Source organism: Balaenoptera musculus, chromosome 9, assembly GCF_009873245.2.
Source record: "Balaenoptera musculus isolate JJ_BM4_2016_0621 chromosome 9, mBalMus1.pri.v3, whole genome shotgun sequence".
Classification (NCBI taxonomy): Eukaryota; Metazoa; Chordata; class Mammalia; order Artiodactyla; family Balaenopteridae; genus Balaenoptera; species Balaenoptera musculus.
Window position 1 is genome coordinate 16,105,360 of NC_045793.1, and position 27,690 is coordinate 16,133,049.

The 27,690-nt window shown below is 38.2% G+C and overlaps 1 protein-coding gene across 3 annotated transcripts in view; it reads right to left on the reverse strand.

Moving 5' to 3' along the window:
* Positions 1-6,617: 6,617 nt before the first annotated feature.
* Positions 6,618-27,690, reverse strand: part of AKR1D1 (aldo-keto reductase family 1 member D1) — a 33,443-nt gene continuing 12,370 nt past the window's right edge. For 2 of the 3 annotated variants that reach the window (XM_036862739.1, XM_036862737.1), the window contains 6 exons: positions 24,292-24,369; positions 20,432-20,554; positions 14,877-14,986; positions 14,027-14,192; positions 10,988-11,070; positions 6,618-7,989 (listed from right to left, as the gene is read on the reverse strand). In XM_036862739.1, coding sequence (XP_036718634.1) covers positions 7,947-7,989; positions 10,988-11,070; positions 14,027-14,192; positions 14,877-14,986; positions 20,432-20,554; positions 24,292-24,369 — 603 coding nt within the window. In that variant the 3' untranslated portion in view covers positions 6,618-7,946. The remainder of the gene's footprint in view (positions 7,990-10,987; positions 11,071-14,026; positions 14,193-14,876; positions 14,987-20,431; positions 20,555-24,291; positions 24,370-27,690) is intronic. The other variant, XM_036862738.1, reaches the window with a different exon arrangement.

Below are 27,690 nucleotides of genomic sequence, written 5' to 3' on the forward strand. Positions count from 1 at the left end.
CTTCTGCCTCAGTTATTCTGCTATTGATTCCTTCTAGTGTAGTTTTCATTTCAGTTATTGTATTGGTGATCTCTGTTTGTTTGTTCTTTAATTCTTCTAGGTCTTTGTTAATCATTTCTTGCATCTTCTCAATCTTTGCCTCCATTCTTATTCCGAGGTCCTGGATCATCTTCACTATCATTATTCTGAATTCTTTTCTGGAAGGTTGCCTATCTCCACTTCATTTAGTTGTTTTTCTGGGGTTTTTTCTTGTTCCTTCATCTGGTGCATAGCCCTCTGCCTTTTCATCTTCTCTATCTTTCTGTAACTGTGGTTTTTGGTCCACAGGCTGCAGGATCGTAGTTTTTCTTGCTTCTGTTGTCTGCCCTCTGGTGGTTGAGGCTATCTAAGAGGCTTGATGGGAGGCTCTGGTGGTGGGTAGAGCTGACTGTTGCTGTGGCGGTCAGAGCTCAGTAAAACCTTAATCCACTTGACTGTTGATGGGTGGGCTGGGTTCCCTCCCTGTTGCTGTGGCGGTCAGAGCTCAGTAAAACCTTAATCCACTTGACTGTTGATGGGTGGGGCTGGGTTCCCTCCCTGTTGGTTGTTTTGCCTGAGGCAACCCAACACTGGAGCCTACCGGTGCTCTTTGGTGGGGTCAATGGCAGACTCTGGGAGGGCTTCACGCCAAGGAGAACTTCCCAGAGCCTCTGCTGCAGTGTCCTTATCCCCACGGTGAAACAGAGCCCCCACTCGCCTCTGCAGGAGACCCCCCAACAACCAGCAGGTAGGTCACGGTTCAGTCTCCCCCAGGGTCACTTGCTCCTTCCCCTGGTCCCGATGCACACATTACTTTGTGTGTGCCCTCCAAGAGTGGGGTCTCTGTTTTCCCCAGTCCTGTCAAAGTCCTGCAATCAATTCCCTCTAAGGCTTCAAAGTCTGATTCTCTAGGAATTCCTCCTCCCGTTGCCGGACCCCCAGGTTTGGGAAGCCTGACGGGGGGCTCAGAACCTTCACTCCAGTGGGGGGAATTCTGGTGGTATAAGGTGTTCGCCAGTCTGTGAGTCACCCACCCAGCAGTTATGGGATTTGATTTTACTCTGATTGCGCCCCTCCTAACCGTCTCACTGTGGCTTCTCCTCTGTCCTTGGACGCGGGGTATCCTCTTGGTGAAGTCCAGGGTCTTCCTGTCAATGATTGTCCAGCAGCCAGTGGTGATTCTGGTGCTTCTCGCAAGAGGGGAGTGAGCGCACGTCCTTCTACTCCGCCATCTTGTTAATCTGTCCTGCCTCCCTTATTAAAAGGAAACCACGAGCTTCTACCTGACATAGTCTTATAGGTGAGGACGAATCTCTTCCTCTACCCATCTTAGGTTCTGCAGCTGGAGCCCTGTAGATTGGACTGACAGAAGACAGATTAACAAGAGAAAAACAAACAGAAGTTTACAAACATGTGTATTCATGCATGTTACACATGGGAGTTCCCAGAGATGAGTAACTCAAAGGCTTGGTTAGAACTAGGTCTTACATAACGTCTTAACAAAGGAGCAATACATTTTTTGAGAAGTGACAAGACAACAGAAAAGGACTTTGAGTCTAGGGGCAGCAAATTGTGGGAGGACAAATATATGGGAGACTAACAGAAGATAAGGTCTAGTTAGCAAAGTTTGTTATGTAAATTCCTCTGGTGCCATCTCCAGACTGATAAGGATCTAAAGTTGTCTCCAGCAGTTGAACTTTTGTCCTTCCTGGTAGAGAGGGAGGAGGGACACTTTGTAAGTTTATTTCCTCCTTTTAGGCAAATCGGGGGAGGACAGAGATTTCTTATATCTGTTTCTTCTCAATTGTCTTCAGCACAAAATAATTCTTACGCCAATGTGGAGTATTTTGAGGTGGTAAAATCTGTTCTTCTTCAGTTATAATACACTGGTTCTCATATGGCCAAGGGTAGCCTTTAATCCTCCCGCTATTGTCACTTCTTCTCCGCCTCCCCCACTCCATAGCTTTATCCTGGAAGTAAATGCCAAAATCAGCTTTGCTCTTTTCTGTTTTTAATCCTACCTTTTGTGTGGTTTTTTGAAGTTTCCCAGGTTGTGATCTGTTTCTCCAGTCTCAATATTGTGTTACCTGCTCTCTTCTGGAACAGTATTCACTTTGATTAGAAAGAAATAGGTTTCAGCCTGAAGAACAAACATGGCGGGCTTTGCTGGTGGTGCAGTGGTTAAGAATCTGCCTGCCAATGCAGGGGACACGGGTTCAAGCCCTAGTCCGGGAAGATCCCACATGCCGCAGAGCAATTAAGCCGGGTGTGCCACAACTACTGAGCCTGAGTTCTATAGCCCACAAGCCACAACTACTGAGCCCACGTGCCACAACTACTGAAGCCTGCGCGCCTAGAGCCCGTGCTTCCGCAACAAGAGAAGCCACCACAATGAGAAGCCTGCGCAACCGCAACGAAGAGTAGCCCCCACTCATGGCAACTAGAGAAAGCCTGTGTGTAGCAACAAAGACCCAAGACAGCCATAAATAAATAAATTAATTAATTAATTAAAAAAAAAGAAATTTGGGACAAGAAGTAAAGTAGTTACCAGCTTAATCTGATCTTTCAGATTGCTTCTATTTTCAATGGCGGTCTGTTATTAGAGCAATTTTTCTCTTGATTCATACTGAAGAAATTAATTTTTTAAAAATTTATTTATTTATTTTTGGCTGCGTTGGGTCTTCTTTGCTGTGCACGGGCTTTCTTTATTTGCGGCGAGCGGGGGCTACTCTTTCTTGCGGTGCGCGGGCTTCTCATTGCGGTGGCTTCTCTTGTTGCAGAGTGCAGGCTCTAGGCATGCAGGCTTCAGTAGTTGTGGCTCGCAGGCTCTAGAGCACAGGCTCAGTAGTTGTGGTGCACGGGCTTAGTTGCTCTGTGGCATGTGGGATCTTCCCGGACCAGGGCTTGAACCCGTGTCCCCAGCATTGGCAGGCGGATTCTTAACCACTGACCCACCAGGGAAGCCTGGTTTCCTGCATTAACTTATTTTCATTGGGGCTCGTTTGCCCATGTGTTTTAAACTCAAATACTAAAAGCATGGCATCCATTAGCAGTTTAATAATCTGAGAAAAGATAAAATACACAAGAAAAAACATAGCTGAATTATAAAAGATGGACAGTTTACTTCAAGCACTATAAACATGAGGCTAAATGGATTAGTTTTCAGTTATATGCAATAAATTGAAATTATGGCATTAGGAATCAGCACATTTTAACATCTATCAAGAAAGACTCTTCTGATAGCAGGGTTTCTCAATCTCAGCAAAAATTACATTTTGGCCCAGATAATTCTTTGTTGTGGGAGCTGTTCTGTGCATTGCAGGATGTTTAGCAACATCCCTGGCCTCTTCCTACTAAATGCCAATATCACCTCTCCCCACCCGCACCAGCTGTAACAATCAAAAATGTCTCCAGACACTGCCAAATGTCTTAACACCCAGTTAAGAATCACTGTTTAAAAGAAAGAACCACTCACTCAAATAGCTCTTCTAATACTAGATGATAAAAATGTATAACACAGGATTATATGTCCATTATATCCAACTCAATACTTTAAAATAGAATGTATCTTGTCACAATTCCATGAAATGTTGAAAACATTGACTGATGATATCTTAGCTCAGCATGATTAAAAGTAGAATATAAAAGCTAGAAAAAAAGCTCTAACACTAGAAATTAAAGTAAGACAGGAACTCTTGTAAACAACTATTAAAGAAGAAAGCAAACCCAAAACTCAGAATATCTGGAAAATTACAAAATCGACTTAAGAAATCTTAACTAAAACAGTACTCAATGGACAATTCATTATATTCGATGTATATATTACTACACAAGAAAAACCAACAAAAATCAATGAAATAAATATTCAACCTAAGAAGTTAGAAGTCTATGGATGAGTTATAAAAAACAGACAAGAGATAAGTAAAAGAAAATGAGATATGAATGAATTAAGAAACAGAAAGACAGCAGTAGTCAATGAATTTTCTTTCCTTTGGGAAATTTGGTCTAAATGAAATCCAGGAAAAATAAAAAATAACTTGATAAACCACTAATTAATTACAAAACAAAACCATAGACATACAAAAGAAGAATTGGAAGAGGGAGGTGACCACATGTTTAGGAAAATTAAAGGAATTGGAAGAGTACAGGCGTGTATGAGAGCTCAGGGACTTTTGTTTACTGAAATATCCCAACTGCCGAGGACAGAGCCTACCATAGTGGCATACAAAAAACTTGTTGACTAAATGAACAAATATACCTCCATATGCTAAATACATGACATTGATAAATTATAGAAAAGATAAATTTGCAAAATTTATTTGAGATGAAATAGAAAATGTACAGGCTCTCTATTGACAGAGAGGCAATTCTCAGGCGAATTCCACCAATACTTTAAGAAATAAATCATTTAAATTTAATTTGTTCTAGAGTGGAAAGTGTGAAAGAAAATCTCACTCTCTCCTTTTAACAATGAAAGGAGCACAATTTGATAATAGAAACTAATTAAAGAGTACACACAAAACTACACAATAGTCTTATATACGAATGTCAATAAAAATGCTCAATAGTACATTATCAAATAGCAACACAGTTTAAAAACATATGTTCAATCATTTCCACTAGCTGCTCCTCTCTGACCAACATGTGACCAACTTCAGCAGGACATAAAGTGAGGGCTACCCAGCTCCAAATTGTCCTTTGGCAATTTTATCTCTTCCTGACAACCCCCAAGACAGGATTAAAGGGGCCCTCATGCTCCTAAGGATGCCACATAGTCTTTGTAGGAAGACTTACCAATGGCCAGATTTAAGGGGGGGACCTGCAAAGTCCATGTACTTTTGTCAAGACCACTGCTACTCCCTCCCACCATATTCTGCATCTCAGCTCTCAATCTAGCTAAAATACCAGTGCCCAGAGGAGATTAAAAGTGATTATCTATCCCTCCTCACCCCTTGCCCCCATCAAGAGAAGTGAGAACTTGGGGATTTGGTATCTGGAGGTAGAAACATGGTGGGTACAGTTCAGATTCCAGGAGGGTTCACATTCAAGGACCAGGGCTCCACAAGATATCATGATTTAGTAATTAGTTTGGAATGGTCAGAAATTGAAGTCACCAGTGAAAGCTTAAAATTTTAAGGGAGTTCCAGAGAAATACCAAGCCTGGGAAATATAATTTACCTCAACCTTTTAAATTTCCAAAACTGTGGTCAAGAAGTGTGCAGCACGTCGCAGTGTTGAAGCCTGCAGACTTGGGATTGGTGCCTATGTGCCTCTTGTGGCCTCTTCCAATAACCTCTGTGTCATTATCTATGGAAGACAGTGCCTGAGGGAGGTCTTCCAAGGAGAATAGTCAGTGATGGGCAAACAAAAAACATTCTGCGGGCTGGGGCAGAAAGTTCTTGCTGTTCTGGTCCATGTGTTTTTATGGCTCAGTGGGCACGCTGTTGGCCTCCTCTCCTTTTCCAGGCAGGTTATGTAACTATTGATGTATCTTACTCCATATTCCATTAGAGGCCTCTGATTAGGAAAGAGATTGATTTGGGTTAACAAACATCTTTGGGGTTGCAAAAGTCCCCAAGAAGGTCAAAAATACTGGTCATCAAAACCTGAGCTCAGTAAAGCATTGACTAAGTAAGGCCATTTTTACTGCTGGTGTCAGCTTGAGAGACTGGAAATCTTGACTGAGAGATGGTATATTTGCTTGCTAGGGCTGCTTGAACAAAGTGCCACAAACTGGCCACTTACATAACAGAAATTTGTTGTCTCACAGTTCTAGAGACCAGAAGTCCGAGATAAAGGTGTTGGCAGGGTTGGTTCCTTCTGAGGGCTATGAGGGAGAATCTGGTCCATGCCTCTCACCTAGCTTCTGGTGGTTTGCTGGACATCTTTGTAAAAGCATCACCCTGATCTCTGCCTCTATCTGCACATGGTGCTCTCCCTGTGTGTTGCCTGTGTCCAAGTTTCCCCTTTTTATAAGGATACCAATCATACTGGATTAGTGTCTGCCATACTCCAGTATGACTTCATCTTACCTAATCGCATATGCAATGACCCTATTTCCAAATAAAGTCACGTTCTGTGGTACTACGGGCTAGGACTTCAACATATGAATTTTGGGGGCATACAGTTTATCCCAAAATAGATGGGAAGCTTGAGAGGAATGAGAGTGAAGGGAGAAGTGACATGCAGAAACTCATGCAGACCATCACTCTTTCCTGACCTTCTGTTTTCTGTCTCCAACTCTTTTTCCTCCATCTCTGTTAAGACTAAGAGAGAATTCCCCTCTTCCAATCTTTAGAAATACGTGTATACATTTCCCCTGACAAATAGTGGGACTCTTTTCCAATGCCTGTCTTTAAAAAATGGTTTGATAGGTGTGGTCCTTCTTCCACACCAGCCCCCTGAAATATTTTGAAGAGTTTTGACAGTAGAGGTCAGGACTTGAGTTTCTGTTCTTTCATTATGGTACTCCCTTTTCTTCCTATCTTCCCTATCTTCCCAGTGCTAAATGTACAGTAGGAATTCAACCAAAGGTCTCTAATTTAAATGAATTCAGATGATTCCCCCCACCCCAAGCAACAAAATGGAGATTCATGTGGTAGAATAAATCATCATTTTTATTATTTCTTGTGAATGAGATATTTTCCAGAAAATAGCATTGTAAGTATTCATATTAGAATTATTGGAAACAATAAGTAGAGATCAATTTTTTTTAATGATAATTTCTCAGAAATGTATGTTTTCAGATCATGGAAGATTATAAGCAATTGATCTTGGACAAACATAAGTTTGTTTTGATGTTTTGAAGTTTTGAAGCGCTCTCTTGCCCTGTGAGAGTGACTTAATATGAATGAGTAAAATATATTGCTCTGGCTGGATTGAAAATAGGTACACCTCTACTATGGAATTCTAATAATCTTTTTATTCACTTAAAAAAAATTTCCATATAGTAAAATTATCAGCGTTCTTTTGAACTTGCTACTTTCTCAAAATTCAGTTATCCCAATAACTTTCAAAGTCTTAAGTCTGATGATTCTATAAAACCTCTTCTTTCCATATGTTTCCTAAAGCTTCCTTTTTATATGTCTTCTTTTGAAATAATGGTCTGTGGACTATTTTACAATACAGGGTATGCAGGTTGTCTCAAGCCACTTTGCATAATGGTGGTCGTATAAAGAATGGGGGCAAGAGTGGCAGGCAGTGTTAGCATGGATCACTAGCTTACTGAAGCTCAGGCCCTTTAAAGCATGCAAGAGAGAACAAGCAATTATCCATCTCTCAAGCTGGATAAAAGCTACACCAACACACATTGGATGGAAACAAACAACAACCAAATCAGTATGGCTTTGTTGACCACTGAGGTGTTTAATTAGCTCTATAGTAAGACTTTTCTATACTTAGCCCTCTCTCTCTACTCAAGGTGAAGCAAATCACTTCCCTGTTAATAATGCATGTGTGGATCTTACCTTGGCTGTGTCTGTATTACAGTCGATGGTCCAAACCATCAAGACCACTGCCAGCACACTGGCATGGTCCAGCTCTCCATCCTTGCTGTTGCCCTGTTAACTGCTAAAGAACTCAGACTACCCATGGCAGCAGTATCCGAATTCATGTGTTATTTATCTTCATATGTTGCCTTTGAAGTCTTTTCTAAAGCCTAATATTTTTCTTTCTGAAACCCAGAAGACATTGATTTAATAAAATATTAGCTGATAATTTCCAAGTTATTTCAACAGATTTAAACCTATTTTTTTCCCCCCACATAGCTAAGTCAAAGTCACTTACACTACACAAAAGTTAAGTGTGTCTCCATCACCATTTCATCTGAGGATAGTAAACTCCTTTGATTTCCGTAGCTGGAGGAACCACCCAGCCCAAAGTCCTGGCACATATAGGAGGGAAAATATCTGTTGCGGAGCTCTCTGAAGTCAGTATTCCTCATGAAATGGGTATTCAGGATGGTCACACCACCTGCCAAAACAATTCCCCCAAAGGGAAAAAGTTCACTTCAAATGCTGCATGGCTGTATGTGTTACTAGCATCCTTTGGTAACTTCACCGACCTTTCCCTCTTTCTCTTACTCATTCCATTTCTGTTTCGTGCCCATTCTCCTCCCCTGTTTCCCCTCAAGCCAGCACCTTTTACTGAAGCCCCAGATAGCACCCTGGGTGTAAGTGTGGGGTGGGGGGATTGTGGGGGGGAAGGCTAGTTGTCTCCACATTAACACTTTCTTAGAACAAAAGCACAGGAGGTGAGCAATACCTGCCTACTTACACACTTTGTCCCAACTTCTTCCGCCTCCTGCTCTCTTGATATAAACTGCCTCCCATTTCAATAAACCACATAAGCATTTCTCTTCAAAATTCTATTATGAATCAGTGTCAGTCTCTTCTCAGAGTTTTTCCTTGCCCCTATCACTAGACCTCTTGAGAGTTGAAAGTTTGAGATTTAGAAAGTTGATGACCAGCAAAGTTAGTTTCCATGATGATGATGACGGTGATGATAATGATGAATCTATCTCTTAAATAAAAATGGTGAAACAGTCTATAAAAGGACTGGAGTGTGTGTGTGCCTGTACTGAAGCACACCTAAGATTTAGTTCTCTGCAAGTACTATGAGCTTTAAATTAAAATATAAAACAAAACCAAAGAAGGCTCTCAAATATCAAGGATCAGCCGGATGAAAAGCAGCAGAACCTTGGCCCTGCATCCCTAAATGATACATTTTTTTGATCAATGGGGCCTACTCTTTGTTTCTCCTTGTTGATTTTTCTAGTTATTTCCTGATGCGATGAGTTATTTTCCCAGTGTTGCTAGAATTAGGTATTAAAAATGTCAAATGTTGGGCTTCCCTGGTGGTGCAGTGGTTAAGAATCCGCCTGCCAATGCAGGGGACATGGGTTGGCGCCCTGGTCCGGGAAGATCTCACATGCCATGGAGCAACTAAGCCTGTGTGCCACAACTACTGAGCCTGTGCTCTAGAGCCTGTGAGCCACAATTTCTGAGCCCGCGTGCCACAACTACTGAAGCCCGTGCGGCTAGAGCCCGTGCTCCACAACAAGAGAAGCCACTGCAATGAGAAGCCCGCGCACCGCAACGAAGAGTAGCCTCTGCTCACTGCAACTAGAGAAAGCCTGCGTGCAGCAACGAGAACCCAACACAGCCATAAATAAATAAATAAATAAAATGTCAATTGTCAAACCAGATAATGTCACCAACCAACTGTAAAAAAAACCCCAAAAAACAGCACATTGGTGGATTGGCTATCTCTTACTATTTCTTTTTTTTTTTTTTTTTTTTTTTTTTTTTTTTTTTTTTTTTTTTTTTTTTTTTTTGGTTGTGTTGGGTCTTCGGTTCATGCGAGGGCTTTCTCTAGTTGAGGCAAGTGGGGGCCACTCTTCATCGCGGTGCGGGGACCGCTCTTCGTCGCGGTGCGCGGGCCTTTCACTATCGCGGCCCCTCCCGTTGCGGGGCACAGGCTCCAGACGCGCAGGCTCAGTAGTTGTGGCTCACGGGCCCAGCTGCTCCGTGGCATGTGGGATCTTCCCAGACCAGGGCTCGAACCCGTGTCCCCTGCATTAGCAGGCAGATTCTCAACCACTGCGCCACCAGGGAAGCCCACTATTTCTTTTTAATTGAATGATATTTATTCAATAGAAATAGTTTATCTTCAAGAGCTGTTAATTAACCTGTTAGTTCTGTGTTTGTGTTTACTTTTATGTTCTTGAGGCTAGGAGGTGCTTCTTGATTTCAAATAGTTTTTCCCCTGGAAAATTCACATTAGAAAGCTGTTTATTAATTCAGAAATTGATTCAGAAATTCAGTGTTAGCATAGTCCATACATTCTGACTCATGAAAAATAGTGGGACCAATAAGATAAGCGCCCAAACTATACGAACCATCTTAACAAGCATTTTCTAAATGCTCACTTAAAGAGAAGGTTGTAAAAAGAAGAATACTATCCAGGTGATTTCAAGAACTAGAAATACTAATGAAGAATGATTAAGAAGAAAAAATGTGGGTATGTATGTATACAAATATTTACGTGTGTATATATACATGAACTATATTCTTTTTTTTAATTTTTAAGGCTCTGTAATATTCAGAGAATAAAGGGTTACTTCAGTTGATAGTTAAATTTGGCAACACTTCGAAGGAATTTTGCTTGTGGGAAGTCAGACAATAGGTGAAGCCAGAAGCTCCAAATCTTATAGGCAAACATTTGTCTAAAACTCAACCTGGTGCTCTTTCTACTACGCTCTAATGCTTCTCTCCCAGGAATCGTTCTTGTTGACAGCTTTGCTCTAATTTGTGACCACTTTGATTTCTTTTTTTTCTTTTTTTTTTTTTAAATAAATTTATTTATGTATTTATTTTTGCTGTGTTGGGTCTTCGTTTCTGTGCGAGGGCTTTCTCTAGTTGCGGCGAGTGGGGGCCACTCTTCATCGCGGTGCGCGGGCCTCTCACTATCGCGGCCTCTCTTGTTGCGGAGCACAGGCTCCAGATGCGCAGGCTCAGTAGTTGTGGCATACGGGCTTAGTTGCTCCGCGGCATGTGGGATCTTCCCAGACCAGGGCTCGAACCCATGTCCCCTGCACTGGCAGGCAGACTCTCAACCACTGCGCCACCAGGGAAGCCCCCACTTTGATTTCTAAGGAAGAAATAAATATGGTGTTTGCATATCTGTGCTGCTGTTGTATTAACATACGAAAACAGTGATTTAATTCTCCTCAATGTTTTTAGCCTGTGATGCCTTAACCTAACCAATAGGAATGTCATAAATGTCAGAAATATTCTTTTAAACAAAAATGTAGGTTTGTAGGAAGTTCCTAATTCAGAATATGCTGCCCACCGGCCTTTACCCTTGTGCCTTCCACGGACACGGTCCCGGTTCATGAGAGCCTGTTGGTTGACGCTTGACAATCCAACATCACTGCGCAGAACCTGATTAATGATCCCCCAGAACTCACATGAGCATTTCCACGAAGCGGACATTTTTATTCAAGTCTTCAATGCCCTTCATTTCTTCTTCAGTGAGAGAAAAGTCAAAGATCTGAAATAACAGAAACAAAAAACAGACATTTATAATAGTAGAAGATGGGTCAAGCTTGGGATCAGGGAGTGAGGCCAGCGGTGGGAGCCCTTCAAAGATTGATGAACATCTCTGCAAATGCCTTAGAGGAGTTGGGCTAGTGCAGGGGGGGCCACCCCACCCATGTGGAGGTGGAATTCTTTCTGCCCTTTGTCTTTAAGACAATCCTGCTGGGGACATCTTGCAAGAAATTTCAAATGTTCTGAAACAATATGCATTCAGAACATCTCCTAAAAATCTAAAAGTGAAGAATTCTTATTATTTTGGTATAAGATGCTGAACTTTTGATTCTGGACTATGGCCTTCATGCACTTTTTTTTTTTTTAACAAAAATATTCCCTAGTCTCTAAATTTGCTTATGTATTCTTTTTAACTTTTAATTTGCTTTGGTTCATCATCTTAATCCTTTCTCTTGTCATGTTTAATGTCTCTTTATCTACCTTTTAATTCTAGTTACTTTTTCATTGTTTTGTTTTTTTCTTAGCTTGTACAGTTTGTACCTTGGTTTTATAATTGTCCTTTATGAACATTTTAATAGTTTATTTTAGCTTATTTATATTTTTAACAGTTGATTTGTTTATAATTTCTCTTGTTTTATCTTTCTATCCCTTAACTTTTAATTTAGTAATTTACATGAATAAATTTTAATTGTAAAAGTAATACATGAATATATGCTTTTTGTAAAGAAATGAAACACTACAGAAATACATGGACATTTACGGAGTGAAAAAAACAAAAGTGTCTCTTGATACCCACCACCCCAGTCCTATTCCCCTTCCCACAGATTCCTTCCAAACATTCAACACAGCAAGAGCAAAATGCAATAATTGTATCATATTTCTATTATTCTGCAACTTTATCTCATTCACATAATATGTCTTAGTGATCTTTTCTGTCAAAATATATAGACTGACTTTATTTATTTAACCACTATATCCGTAGTATAGATGTAATACGATTTACTTAGTCATTCCCCCGAGGATTGTTTCCAAGTGGTCTTTTCAGAGCATTCTTTCCTTTGATTATTTATTATCCAAGAATTGGAGTTATGAGATTGTAGAAGGAAATTTATTATAACATAAAAACAGTCATGAATGAACCAGTCACTTATAAAAGAAATCCTTACAAGCTTCCTTTTTCTTTAACACCTTCCCGCACCTAGTAGGGCTACTTGTCACATGACCTCACCTCCTTCAGCATAAGAATAGGAATGTAGCCCAGGGGACCAATCAAGGTATCTTGTTCATTAGACACAGTGATTATTATGGGAGTAGCCAATGACCCATAAAGGGACAAGCAGGGATTGACAGAGACAGAAGCCTTTATCTGTGATCATCTTTACTAAATGTGGGTAACAGATTAACCCATATTAATCTGTGTGTACCACCATGTGGAGAAAGGGGGTGGGGAGAACTCAATCCTTTTATAAATCATTTGAATACCTGTGTCCAGTCAAGTCTGACCTACCCTTGGACTTTCCAGTTATGAGAGGCAATAAATTATGTCTCTTTTTCTTTGGTAAGTTTGAATTCCATTCCTTCATGTGGTAGCAAAAAAGCTCTGAAGATAATTGTCTAATATCATGGATGTCTTCCCATGTCAGTACTTATATTTTCACTTTATTATTTAAAAATGGATATAAAAGCACACATACTGTGTGAATTCATTTATTTGAAATTCTAGGAAATGCAAACTAGCCTATAGGGATAGAAAGCAAATCAGTGCTTGCTTGGGATTGGGGACCGGGAGGGATAGATTATAAAAGGGCATGAAGAGACTATTGGAGGTGCTAGATATGTTCATTATCTTGATTGTGGTGATGGTTTCATGGGTGTGTACATATGTCAAAACTTTTCCAATTTTATACTTTATGTTCAGTTCATTGCATTTCAATTACACCTTAGTAGAGTTCTGTTAAAAAAGAAAAATAAATAAAAAATGCCTATATACTATTTCATTGTACAAATATATCATAATTTGTTTTACAATATCCTATTGAAAATTGTTTCCAGTTTTTTTTAGCTGATAAAGTATGCTGTAATAAACATCTGTATATGTGTGCATGAATATGCAAATACATCTATGGGAAAAGATTGTTGGGTCAATGGACATGTATGTTTGAATTTTGATGGATCTGGAAAAATGACATCCTTCTCCAAATCTTACATCAATTTATGTTTCTAATAGTATTATATGAAACTGCCTGTTTTCCCACACACTGTTAACATTCTGATTATTTTCCTATCTGAGGGGATAAATACTATCTCATTTTTATCTTTAATTATAAGTAAGACAAAAAACAACTTACTTTTGAAATTTAAATTATTAACTGATGGGTAACTGATTAACTTTACATGGTACTTTTCTATGGCTGCATTTACCTAGCAGTTTATTCTTTGCAAGTAGCACAGTAAACTAATCACTCCATTGTCTAGTGGCCTCTTTTCTCACCTATAATTTATAATGCTGATTACAGATTACTTATAGAGGAAACAAAGGGGGTTGGCATTTATGAAGTCTAAATGATCCTCTTCAATAATTTCCAAATTTGTCCCCTACTTTTTCCAGAGCCATTAAGAAGGTGGAAAGTTGACTGTTATGAATTTCAAATTCTATACCTTCTATTCCTGCTGTGCTGGTGGGGAAGGGAGTAGGTAGTGTCCAGAGTCAATAGGTAAGGAAACAGAAGAAATAAGGGAGCTAGGTAGCCTACAAGCAGCAAAGAAATCCCTGAATTACTAGGAATTGTCTCAAATTCAGCTAAAATTAAATCCAGGTATGGGCGGAGTGGGTCGGGGAGCTGGTATAAAATGACATATGAAGGCATTGCAACTTTCTTATTAATCTGAACACAAAATTCTCTAAAAAAAAAAAAAAAATACCCTACTTTTTCCATTTCCAGAAGCAGTTCTCTTACTTGAAAGTTTTCTTTGATCCTTTCAGGGTTAAAGCTTTTAGGAATGACAACCACTCCTCGCTGGATGTTGAAACGCAAAACAACTTGAGCTGCTGTCTTATTGTATTTTTTCCCCAGTGAGTTTAGAAGTGCATCCTTTAACAAAGGTGGGGAAGACACATTCACCCTTTAAAAAAAAAAAATCGAAACATGCATCATATTTAGTCCGAGTAATGAGAACCAGTGGTTTACCAATCACCCTCCTCCTCTGACCCCCATTCACCTGGTAACCTATCCAGAACACTTCAGGTCACCTGTAACCAACTTCTCTGAGTGCAGAGTATTCGGAAGACTTGCTCTTAGTATGGGAAGATCAAGACAGGCAGATTCACAGAGCTGCCTCTTCCAGAGGGTAAATAATATTGCTTTGATGGATCTTATAGAGAGAATGGGGTTGGAAGTAGGCATACAGGGGAAGGCAAGAAGACTGAAGTAGAAGAAACAAAGGCACAACTCTTGGAATCATCTTAGAGTAGAAAAATTTCTACTTAAGTCTGTGGAATGTGAAGTGTTGCCACTGAATACAGAAATTTTAAAAATTCAAAAATTTCAGAATATGGCCATAGAGACTCTTTGTCAAATAATAAGGTACTGGTAGGCACTTTCACAGGTAGAGTCTAATCAATTATTACAACACCTCAGTGAGGAAGGTTTTGTTAGCTCTAATTTGCATATGTGGAGAATGACTTGAAGAAATTACTTCCTTAAGATCACACAGCTGAACAGTCATTTCAGTCAAGCAATTTACATTAGCCTCATACTCTACACCAAAGGAAATATACTTCCTGAGGAGACAGACAGCATTACTTACCAGGATGGATTCCTAGAGGTCCCCAAAGGGCTGTATGCAATAATGACAATGTCATGTTGTTGGCAAAATTTCAAGAGTTTTGGCTGGGTGAAATATGGATGGCATTCAACCTATGTGGTTGCATTGGAGAGCAGAGCACAAAATTAAGGGCTTTTGGATGAATGCAATTTTATATAGTTTGTAAAAAGTTCTTCAATAAAATCGATTGCAAAGTATTCTGGATAGCAAGGCAAATCTTAAATATTTTTCCCAACAAGGAAGTTTACATTGTTCATATATGGGTGAGATGAATTAAAACAAGGTTAGTGAGGTCACCAACTGTGGGTTAATCCTAAAATAATTGGGGGACAAATTCAACTTTTACAGCTATCAGTTTAAAACTTTAAGTAAACAGACTCAATTATTTATAGTAAATATTCTAGCAAATACAATTTTCCATAACAAACACACAGTCTCAAGGTTCACATTACAGTCTTGGTAAATAGAAGTGACATGTTGCAGAAACCCTCTGTCCCTCACTATCAAACATCTAAGAATATTTTCACAAGAGATAGAGTATGTATAAAACTAAATTTACAGATGAATTTTGTCTTCTTGGTGGAGAGTTCTTTACACCACCGAGTGTAGGCCTAGTTTAATTTTCTGTATCTTATTGACAGGATTCCTGCACTAAAAATACATGTGTCAACAAAAGTTCTTCTCCAAGTTTCTTCTTAAACACTATGGTAGTTTTTGACCTACATGTTTGTTTTCTTTTTAATTAAAATCAACCAAGTCTTAATTAAAGTATTTTAAGTATATAATTATTATTTTCACTATCTAAAGTATTAAATACTTGACAAGTTACATTTCTAGAAGGCACAAGAAAATGCTACTGATGAAGTGGAAAGGTAAACTGGAGCTCTTAGAGGTAGCTCTTCTTTCCTTTTTCTAATTCGATAAACTTTTTTTTCCCCCTTGTCAGTTTCTCCCATTTCTTCTTTTTCCCCTGCCCCCTCATAATCTTGATCCCTCCTTTTCCCTAAGACACTTTTGTTTTCTCCCACACTTGGGAACATTTCTTAATTCTAAAAAGTGACACACAGTGTCCATAGTACAGTAGTCCCTAGGTATTTGCGTAGGATTGGTTCCAGGACACACACCACCCCCCCCCAGCGAACACCAAAATCCGCAGATGCTCAAGTCCATTTTGTGAAATGGTGTAGTACAGTGGGCCCTCTGTATTTGCGGGTTCTGCATCCATGGATATGGAGGGTGGACTGTATTTCTTTCCCTTACCCTCTCCCACTCCTAGCATCACTCTCCCCCTTTGGTCTCTTTCTCATTTTCCATCTTATTGGTACACTAATCTTTTCAAACACATTTTATTTTTTATCATGTCACGTCATTGCTTAAAGACTAAGTGTGAATTCCTTACTTTCATGCCTGCCTGCTTGCTCCAAACACATTTAATTTTCCCCACAGGGACTCCTTTCTAATCAGTTGGAGTGCTGTTATGGTCTCTGGCCTAAATATGTATATGCACATGTGTATACAGTATGTGTATTTACCTATATACATATATATGTGTGTGTATTTGTGTGTGTGTGTGTATATATATATATATAATACAAAATGTATACATAATAAGGCTAATACAATTAAAAAATAAAACAAACAGGTATGTGAATATCCATTCTGTGAACAAATTCAGGAGTTTACAGAAAGTTGCATTGGGCAACATACTAGAAACCCGTACTCAACAAAAAATTTGAGTTAATGTAATATAAACTCAAATATATAATATAATATGTAATATAACAAAGATCTTTGCATAGATAGTTTTTTGATAAAAAACTTGAGGGCATATCGCTAAAGGACCACTCAGTGAAGGAAATTCTCGGGATGGAGGTGAGGGTGGGGGTGGGAGTGGGTAGGCTAACGTGACCCAAGTGCGTATGACCTCAGAGAGTCACATTCCTTTTCTTCAGAGCATCTGTCTCAGTTTCCAATTACATATAACTTTCCTGACTTCATTAATGTCTGATCCACGAGAGCAAGGACTATATCTGTCTTTGGTCACTTTTGCATGCCTAGAACCTAGCACAGTGCCTGGCATAAGGCAGGTGCTTGATGACCATTTGTTGAATGAGTGAAAACAAGAGTTATACAGAGAGGACAAACCCAGAATCTTAGGAAACATCACTCTTGATGCTGCAGACTGTTGTAGGCTGGGCTTCATATGGGGTACAGCTGGTCATTTCTGGCTGGGACCGGATGCTCAGTTTAAGGTAGAGGGTGGTGATGGTTCCTGATGTTGCAGGGCCTTGATGTCATCCTTATTTCTAAGGAGAAGGGTATCTAAGCACACTTGCCTTCCTTCTTTGCTAGGGACTGCTTAGAGCCCTTTGTGAATGAGCCAGTGGAGCTGCAGTATTTACTTTTCCTTGTTTGCTATGTAAAACTGATGTAAGTTGTCAGCGTCTTGGTGTGTCTGGGGTTTTACAACGCCCTTTGGTAATGCTGTAGTTTTAGATATCAAAATCTCACAGGGTGAAGTTAAGAAGCTGGGCAGAATCCATGAAGGAAAATAGCAAAAGTCCTTTCATTAATTAACCCAACCTCTTCTGTCTTTCCATGAAAAACTGCATTGAATTTTCATTTCATTAATGAAGTCACTCAACAAGTATTTACTAATTTCTGTGTCAGAACACCTGTGAGTTAGGCATGGTGAATAGGATCAGGAAAAACTGAAGAATGTGGAAAGTTTCCTTACTCCTTCCCTTCTTCTTTCCTTCCCTCCATCCCTCCTTACCTCCCTTCTTTCCTTCGTTCCTAGAGTTAGGTGTTGGAACTTTGTATGAGATTAAATGGCTTGAGATAGGTCCACAGTCCCCTTTGAACTGGGCTGGGAGAGCACTGTATGACGCTAGGAAGGCTTTCAGACAGTCTAAGCCAGGGGCGGAGCCTGGAGGGACATTGCTTCAGATGGACATCATAGGGAGTACTAAGGAATCTTGGATTGCTCAGGCTCTGAGAATGAGTATAGAGTGAGGTTATATTCTATGTCAATTTGTTCATGAAGTCAATGAAAAATACAAAAATTTGCAAATTTTACGTTAGATTTAGTCTAATGGGAAAATTAGTTTAGAAATACGTGAATTTTGAATCAGGCAAGGCCTTCAGGTATGTATCCCTTGCACATGAAATGTGTCCACTCTGTCTAATGCCCGAAATATGCTCACCGTATTCCTGGGTTGAAAGTTGCTCATTTTGTATCTCTGGAGTAGAGATGGTCCTACCAGGGCATAGGGTCATGGCTGGTGGCTGGGAGACCTGCACTTTGATCTGTGCCAGCTCTAGAGTTTTGACATATTCTGCTTTCAGACACCACAGGACACATGAATAGGTTCAGGCTATGATCTTCCAACAAGCCTTGCTTCTCTTTCAGGGTATATTTGTGAAGCTGATCGACATTCTTGTGCCAACAGATCAGGGTATTTCCTCCTTGGCATGAGGAAACACACTGTCAAATTTTCACTATTTTTCATTCTCAGGTCGAAAATCACCATCTGTCTCTGTGCATTTGTAAGAAGAAAGCTGCTTGTCACTTCAACATTTTTAGAACAAAATATTGTTCTTAGGGGTGCAGGAAGGAGATGTGAAGGATATGCTGGGTAGGGGATTGATTAAGAATAAAGGGATGGATTGAGATCAATGAGGAAGGCAAAGGTAGTTGCTCTCTGTTCCTGAGAGCATATGATATAGTACTAGCTGAGGTATCAGTTCGGAAGTGGTACTTCTAAATATGGCAACACTTCTATTTAGCTGTGAGCTACTGTCATGATGTAGGTAATTCATTTTTTCTGTTATGAATCCTTTTGAGTTTCTAATAACAATGAATTCAACAAACAAGTCCACCATAATCCAAGTTTGTGAATATTTACCAGTTCCAAGAGCATTTTTTAGTGTTTTATGTGTTTTAGCTTCTTTTTTCATTTTTTAGTGTTTTAGTGTTTTAGCTTCTTAATGTTTTATGAAGCAGGGGGAAGAGGATGTCATATCCCCATTTAACAATAGTATTTTGTTGTGATTATAAGAGTAATATATGCTCACTGCAGAAGACTTGAAATACAGAAAAGCATAAAGAAGAAAACAGAATTTACTTGTAAAATTCACAGCCAGAGATAGCCATGGTTAGCATTTTGATATATTTCTTTCCAATATTTGCACTTTTTAAATAATATAATCACCTTCATACTGTATTACGTTTTGTATACTGGTCTTTCCACTTAATATCGTGGCCATTTCTCTTTTCCTCAAGAGTGATTCAAGAACATTTTTTGTTAAGATTTCACATATTATAAATGTTTTAAAGTTTATGTAAACATTCCCTGAATTTTTCATATTTGTTTCCTTTTTGGTGTTTTTTTTTTTTTTTTTTTTTTTGCCATGATAAACGGTGCTGCAACACACACGTAAAGTGCTGTGACAAACACACATATGGGTGTTCTGATTTTTTTTTCACAAGGATGGATTCCTAGAAATCGAAAACTAAACACTTTTTAAGGCTCTTGCTACTTATTGCAAAATTGCTTTTCAGGAAGGAACCAATTTGCATTTGCCAGCACTCCATCACTTGCTTACATGGAACACTATATTAAAAAATAAAACAGAAACTTTGCTAATTTGATACACAATACAAAATTACACTTAAATTTAAATTTCCATAATTACTAGAGCAGCTAAATATTTTTCATATGTTTACCAGTCTTGCAATCTGTCTTCTGTGAATTTCTGTTCATTTCTTTTGAGCCTTAGTATTTTTCTCATTGATTTTTATTAGGCTTTTAATTCGTAAGGACATGATCCCCTTTTTCTATTATATTTTTAAATATAATCATCTAATTTTGTTTGCTCTTTGTTTCTAATATTTTTAGGGTTTAACATTTTTATACTATTACATGTATTGGTTTTCTTTATAATTTCCCCATGGCTTCCCTTTCTATCCATAGTTCCAGAAAACTAAAATTCTTTTGTAGTATTCACAAATAATTTCTTGTTTCTTCTTTAACTCCTGATCAAAGGGACACTTTGGAGTATAACATGAGGCAAAGATCTATATTTGCTACTATATAACTATCAATTTTCCCCACACTATTTACTGAAAAATCAATTCCTTTGTCATTAGTTTGTGCTATTTTATTTTACATTAAGTTTTTATTTGAGACTGTTTCTAAGGTATTTCTTATTTTCTATTTATTTGTATGTTGGTTCTTGTGCTAATCTTACATTATTTTAAATACTCTGTGTGTCAATATCTGGTAGGTTTTGTCCCCCTACATTATTATTTTTCTTCAGAAAAAGTTTGGGTTACTTTTTGGATTTGAACTTTCAAATCTTTTTTCTTAAGAGACATAAATTGACTTGCCCACGGTCTAATGATGAGATATACGTAAAGTGACCACAAGACTTCCTGACTCCTAGTCCAGGATTCTTTCTGTTAAGTAATGGATTCTCCCACATTCCCCAATCCCCACACTCCCCCTCACCTCCCTCCCCTTGTCAAGCTGTACCTGGTTGCTGACTGGCTTATGCTTAAGTCCTGGTTTGTTCAGAATGAGCTCCAGCTGCCTACGGTTAAAATTGGATACACCGAGGGATTTCACCAAGCCAGCGTCTTTGCAAGCTTCTAAAGCCTATAGGGTAAAAGCCAATAGGTCAAGAAAGAAACCTCAACACAAGCAAGAGTAAACATTTATAAGGGTGACTGTGAATTCTTTAAAAAGTAAAGTCCCTGGGTATATTAATAGGCATTCTGTGAACTAAAGAAAAGTGGAGGAGACAGGCAGGAATTCTGTAATTGAATGATTTGGGGGAAATGTTGTATATCATATCTTCCCCTTGTATTTTCATAATGTATACCAGCATGATAATAATGATCTTATTTCTTAAAATTTGTTGAGGTTTTCTTTATGGTATAGTACCTGAAAATTTTTATGTGTCTGGTATGTGTGGAAAATGTATATTCTCCTATTTTTGGATACAGATCCTTCTTGTTTCTCTCTCTCACATACACACGCATTATATAGAAGATTAGGTCTAGCTTTTCCTGGCTTTTCAATAATTTAGAGAAATATATCAGAAATCTCCCACTGTAACAGTGGATTTACCAGTGTCTTTCTGTATTCTATCAATTTTTGCTTTATATATTTTGAAGTTATTTTATTTGGTACATATGTGTTTAAGATTGATATATCTTCTTAGTAAATTAAATCTTTATCATTATGGTTTTTGCACTTCCCTATACATTTTAGAATCAGCTTTTCAATTTCCTTTGGGATAGTCATTGGGATTGCACTGAATCTATCCATGAATCAGGGGAGAATTAACAACTTATCTGTATTCAATCTTTCCATCAAAGAACATGATACAGCTCTCCATTTATTTAAATTAAAAAAAATCCTCTCAGTAAAATATTGTAGTTTTAACTATATAAGTCTTGCATAGATTTTGTTAAATTTATCTCTAAATATTTAACATTGTTTTTAAAAAATTCCATTTCCAATTGTGTGTTGCTAGCATATAGAGTACATATAGATTCAGATTTTGTTATTTTTTCTTTATCTTATGGGTTATTTACATGTATCTTCTTAGTTTCCAAATATATGATGATTTTTCAGATATATTTTTGTTATTGACTCAAATTTAATTCCAATGTCATCAGACAGCCTACTTTGCATGAAGAATATTTTTAAATGTATTGAGATCCATTTTATGTCGCAGAAAATGAACTATTTTGTGAAATATTCCATGTGCACTTGAAAAATAGCATTCTGTTATATTTTGGAAAAGTATTCTATAAATGTCAATTAGGTCAAGTTGTTTGATAATGTTTAAGTCTCCTATATTCTATAGACTTTCTGTCTACTTATTATCTCAATTATCGAGAGAGAGGTTTTGAAATCTCTGACTAGAATTGTGGATTATTCTTTTTCTCTTTTCAGTTCTCTTAGTTTTGCTTCATGTATTTTGGAGTTCTGTTATTAGGTGCATAGATGTTTAGGATTGAACCCTTTATTATTATAAAACAAAATTCCTTATCCCTGGTAACACTCTTTGCTCTGAAATTTTTGTTGACATTAAAATAGCTAGTCCAGCTCTCTTTTGATTACTGTCAGCCTAGTACATCTTATTCTAGCCTTTTACTTTTTTTTTTTAACCTTTTACTTTCAACCTATTTGTGTCTTATTATTTATTTATTATTTTTTTAATTTTTGGCTGCGTTGGGTCTTTGTTGCTGTGTGTAGGCTTTCTTTAGTTGTGGCGAGCAGGGGCTACTCTTCATTGCAGTGTGCAGGTTTCTCATTGCAGTGGCTTTCTCTTGTTGCTGAGCACAGGCTCTAGGTATGCGGGCTTCAGTAGTTGCAGCATGCAGGCTCAGTAGTTGTGGCATGTGTGCTCTAGAGCGCAGGCTCAGTAGTTGTGGCGCATGGGCTTAGTTGCATGTCTTATTATTTAAAATGAGTTTCTTGTATATAATATATAGTGGGGTTTTGCTTTTTATCCATTCTGACAACCTCTGCATTTTAACTGGGTTGTTTAGGCTCTTTACATACACTGTAATTATTGACACCACTGAATTTAAATCCCCCATCTTGCTATTTATTTTCTGTTTTTCCCATCTATTCATTTCCCCTTTTTTCTTATTTTCCTGCCTTCTCTTAGACTGATTATTTTTTATTATTTCATTTTGTCTCCTTTACTGGCTTGTTTGCTATACTCTGGAAGTTTTAACATTTTCTCTTTATGTTTGACATCCTGAAATTTCACTATAAAGCATCCAGGTATGGGTTTCTTTCTCTTTCCTCTTTGGTAATTCATGCCTTTTCAATATCTCTGGGTTTTTTCTTCAATTATTACTTCCTTTTCTTTTTTCTTTTTTCTTTTTTTCTAAGACTTCTATTGTGTGGATACTGGAAATTCTAATTTTATGATTTACATCTCTTAGCTTTTCATATTTCACATTTAAAATTTTTTCTTGTCCTTTCCTTCTTCAATTGGGAGATTTCCTCATTCTGATCTTTTAAGCTGATCATCTTTTCCTTTTCTGTATCCATTCTATTTTTATCCCATCTATTGCACTGTGTTTTTATTTTTCCTAATTATTATTTTTGCTTGTTTTAAAAAAATGTTTTCTTGTCCTTATTTCATATTGCTGATATCTTTTTTTTATCTCCTTGAATATATTAATTGGCTAATTAAAAAGTTCTTGGTCCTCTGTTCTGTTTTTGTTGCGATATGTAATTGAGATATGTTGTTTCCTTGTGAAATAAATGCCTTGTTATTTTGGGCTCTGAGCTCATTTTCTCCTGAGGATATTAGCTACACTGTGAGGCAGTCCCTTAGAGGAGAATGCCAGACTCCAATCCTAGTTAGCTCCAATGAGGTCAGGAGTGAGTGTATGGTCTTTCGGGTGGAGAGCCCCAGACAGCAGAAAACACACTCAGTGCCTCCTCACCCCTCAAAACAAGCCACAGTTCAGATCCTCAGCTGTAACCTAAACAGGGGGAAGTCTATTAGAATGAGATGATCATTAGAGTGTCATTTCCAGCCTTTGGAGTTTGAATTGGGAGAGGCAGGAAACAACTGCCAGAGGTCACGCAGAGACTTATGTTTTTATCAGCTTCTCACAAGTGCAAGATTTCAGTGCTGCTCTGACTTGATTCCTGAAGACATCTGAACACGAGTCCTAAGTGTCTACATGTGTGGAGTGTGTCCCAAGGCTATAGCGAGAGAGAAATAAGAGCAAAAATAACTCTGATAGTTCCTTTCCTATATTATCTTACTGGTTGCTGAGTTGCCTCTCACTCTAGGTAAAAGCTTCCGTACTACCTCATAAACAAACCAGTTCAAAATATCTGTACCTGCCTCCCACCTAAATCCATAAGGGTTTTCTCATTATTTTCCCCTAGTTTCTCACTCTTATAATCTTGGGGAAAGAGCCAGCAGCCTGCTCAGAAATGGAACCAGAATTATTTTTCAGTTTTTCATATATTATTTTACATTTGTTTCTTTTAGACATCATATTACTGATTTTTCAAAATTCAATTTGAGAAACAAAAGATTTGTGAGTTTATCTCATTTATATATTTTTATTTACTGTTACAGTAGAACTTATTTCCTTTACTTTCTTTTTCCTCCCACACTTCTCTCTTCCTTATCTTTGGCATTCTTCTCTTCCATCAAAGCAAAATCAAACATTTTGCAGCACCCAGAAGTGGAGATTTTATACATCTTTGCTTGTGGTTAGAAATACCTGACTACTACTTTTCATTGGGAGTAAAGGTTGCAACTCTCTGTAAATCGAATAGGAATAATCAGATCACAATTTAAAAATGTAGTCTTTTAACATAAGAGGCCCACTTGAACTTACCTCCCAAGTGGCACACAGATTTGACTTGTGATATAACCATTTGCCATTTTCATCTTTAGGATAGAATTCATCTCCAGGCTGTCAAAAAAGAAAAAGAAAAAGAAAAAGTGTAGTTAACTTTATTTATATCTGGGGAAATGATGGAATTTAAGTTGTCAGTATTCCAATATACCCGGGCCCTGGGAAACCAATTCAAGATATATATATCTATATATATATTTTTTTTCCCCTCCCCCTGTGGAACTGTCCAGAAATTCATTTGTCCAACATATATGACACATCAGTCTCATTCTCTCACCCCAGCATTCATTATTCTTTATTTATTGACAGATTATTGTTGTTCTTAAGCCACGAAGTTCTCTCTTAATGATAAAATTTCTCATTAAAGAAAAGTAAAAGTTGAGAATTAGGACTTTTAGACTCAGTGTTTGGATAGTCTATCCTGGCCAAAGTTGAGGACAGCAAATTTCTTACTCTTATAAGAAACCAAAGGTCATCACTAAGGCTGAGAGGAGGAAATTCTTCAGCTAAGTATAGTTGATGAATGCAATGTTCCTTAAGTATAAGGGAAATGCATAGCACATTACTTCTCAGGTCTGGCTAATCGCCCCGTGGTTCTTTTCTTTCCCTTTTTTGGGCCTTCTAGGAGTTCAGCATCTTTTTTTCTACCTCATACACTATGTAAGTGTCAAACCTCCTCCTCTAACTTTTGGATGATACTTTCCCAATGAAGATTGACTATGGTGTGCAAATTGTCTTTCAGATTTCTCCTTTTTTGCTATATTTAAAAATGGGACCCATCTCTTAGGGGCTTGGAAATGGGATAGAAATAAAAGATGATTTCTAGATTCCTTGAGTGGATGGTGGTAATCATCTCCTGAGGTTGGACAAGGAATTGAGAGTTTTGTTTTGCATAGTTTGAGTTTGAAATGACTGTTAGACAGTCAAGTGGCTATTTGAAGAGAATAGAGAAGTCTCAGAGAGTGGCTCAGAGAGAGGTCATGGGTACAGATAAAATTTGGGAGCCCTCAGCATATAAAATGGTATTCAATCCATTGCAACTGGATGAAATCACCTATAGAGAGAGTATGGCTCAGTAAGACAAGAATATTGAGGATAAAGCACTGGGCAAAACATTTGGAGTTTAGCAGAGAAGAAGCTGTCAAAGAATCACCAGAGGATGATATCATAGAAGCCATGAGATGAAAATGTTTAAAGAAGGAGGCAGTAGCCAACTGTGCTGAAAGAGATCAAATAAAATATGAGGACAAAGTGTCTACTGGATTTGGTTGGTGGCAAAGAAGTCTTTGTAGACCTTGATAATAGGAATTTTTTGTTGTTGAAAATCAAGCAATTGGATAAAATCCATTATATTCTTAAAATTTTCCCCTTATTTTTCGCTCTGCCATCTCACCTGAATGAAACTTTCACCTGGTGATAACAATTTCTCCATGCCCTCTTTAGCAAAGATAATTTCACCTCAATTTTCTTCTATTTCACTGAGAGCAGGAAAAGGACTCCTTTCTCCTCAAAGCCATGTAATCATTCATATTAACTACCCTGGTTATCTCTGATTTCTAAGCCCTTTGACCTTCTCAACACTTATGAGGCTTATTTCCACTCCAGACTCCCTCCATATTTCTTGCTTTTTGCATTTCCTAATTTTACTTCTGACCTGAAATGGCTTTGTATCTCCATTATGAACTCTGTTACTATTAATAGTTTTTACTCTCCCAAATTTTAATTAAGTCCTCTTCAAGTCTGAACCCATGTTAGATATTTCTATGATGTTCCACTGTGCTTACTTTACTAATCCCTTCATTTGGATAAGCTCATTGTCTTTTTACTCCTTTCCTGCTCCTGACTGTAAGGCATTATTAGAAGAATAACTCAACCCTCTAAAAATCCATGCTAATGACCCTCATTCCTGTTTAGCAATAACTTTGTCTTTTTAAAATGTCTTATCGTGATTTTTTGTACTTTGTATTTTGTTGTTCTGCAATTGTGTCTGCTTATTAACTTTACATTTAAAAAATAACAGAGTGGTAAACTATTTTAGCGAGAAAGGTTTTTCTTTAAAAAGAATCATGAGATTCAAAAAGCAAGTGATATTTTGGCTTCAAAGACTGATTTCTCAATTACAGGAAGTACAGGTTCAGTTGGGAGGTAATGTCACTCTACTGTGTAATTTCTCACTGTTAAAAGTTTACCTTCTCTGTGTCCTTGAGCCTTGATCCTATTTAAGAATAGAAATAGAATTTCTTTATTTACCTTCTCCAAAAAGATTTTACAAGTCATTAGTCAGCCACAGAGAAGTAAATTTCATTTTCTCACTTTTAAATACCGGTTCTTTCCAAATCTGTAAGACTCAGCTTAGAACTCTGCCATTTGAATAAGAATCGAAGTTAGCTGAGTGAGGAGAAGCGCTAAGGTCAAAATCCCAAGAGCCTGACATAAAAAAATCACTGTAGTCCACAGGACATTGGGATTATTAGGCTTGTGAGGATAAGGCAGAGGGTAGTGTAGTATAAGGGAACACGTATGAGATTGGCATCAGGGGACCCAGGATCTGGTCCTAATTCTGATGGACTTTAATCCTAAGTAGTTCATTGCTTTTCTCTTCTGTGAAATGAGGTTTTTGGGATATGTAATTGCTAAGGTCACATCTTGGATGTGACCACAGAGGAGAGTTAATAAGGGAGGTGCTTCCAGAGAACAGAACGGGGCAGCCAGGTTGGCTGTGTAAAGAAATTCTGGCCACTGCGATGGCAGAGAGTCCTTGTCTTTCGTGTCCAGCAGGATCTGGTTTACCTCACGGACAAGTGGTCAGTTTTGTTTTTCAATCTCTCCTTCCCTCAGTGAAATCTTAAAGCAGCTGCTGCTCTTCAGCAGTGTATACTGGGTGGGTTGGTGGTGGTTAAACTGAGTCCATATACTGAGAAAGTTCAAGGAAGGAGTGCATTTGAATTAGAGGAATAGATATCACCTAGAAGTCCTGATCTTGGAACTGGCTTCAAAAATCTGACTACTCTTTGGGTTATTTTCCTTTGGAGAGGGTGGAGTGTGAGTAGGTTTTCAGCTGTATTTATTATTTTACATTATGTTGTGCAGGGATGTTTTCGTGACTGTGTGAATGGGAAGAAGGGTGTGTCTGGATGCTGGACAACTGCAATGTGGACTACAGGTAAGAGACTACTTGTTGGTTTGATGGAGAGCGTTTATAGCTGCAAAGACATGATATAACAGACAGTGCATTGGATTATGAATCTAGAAACTTGGGATCCAGGCCTGAGTTGGCTACACATAATCTTTCTTGGCATTTGTTGGGTTAGGTCAGTACTATCTGATTTATGGTAACAAAACATCATAATATTCTATGGTGCTAAGTAATGAATGAGC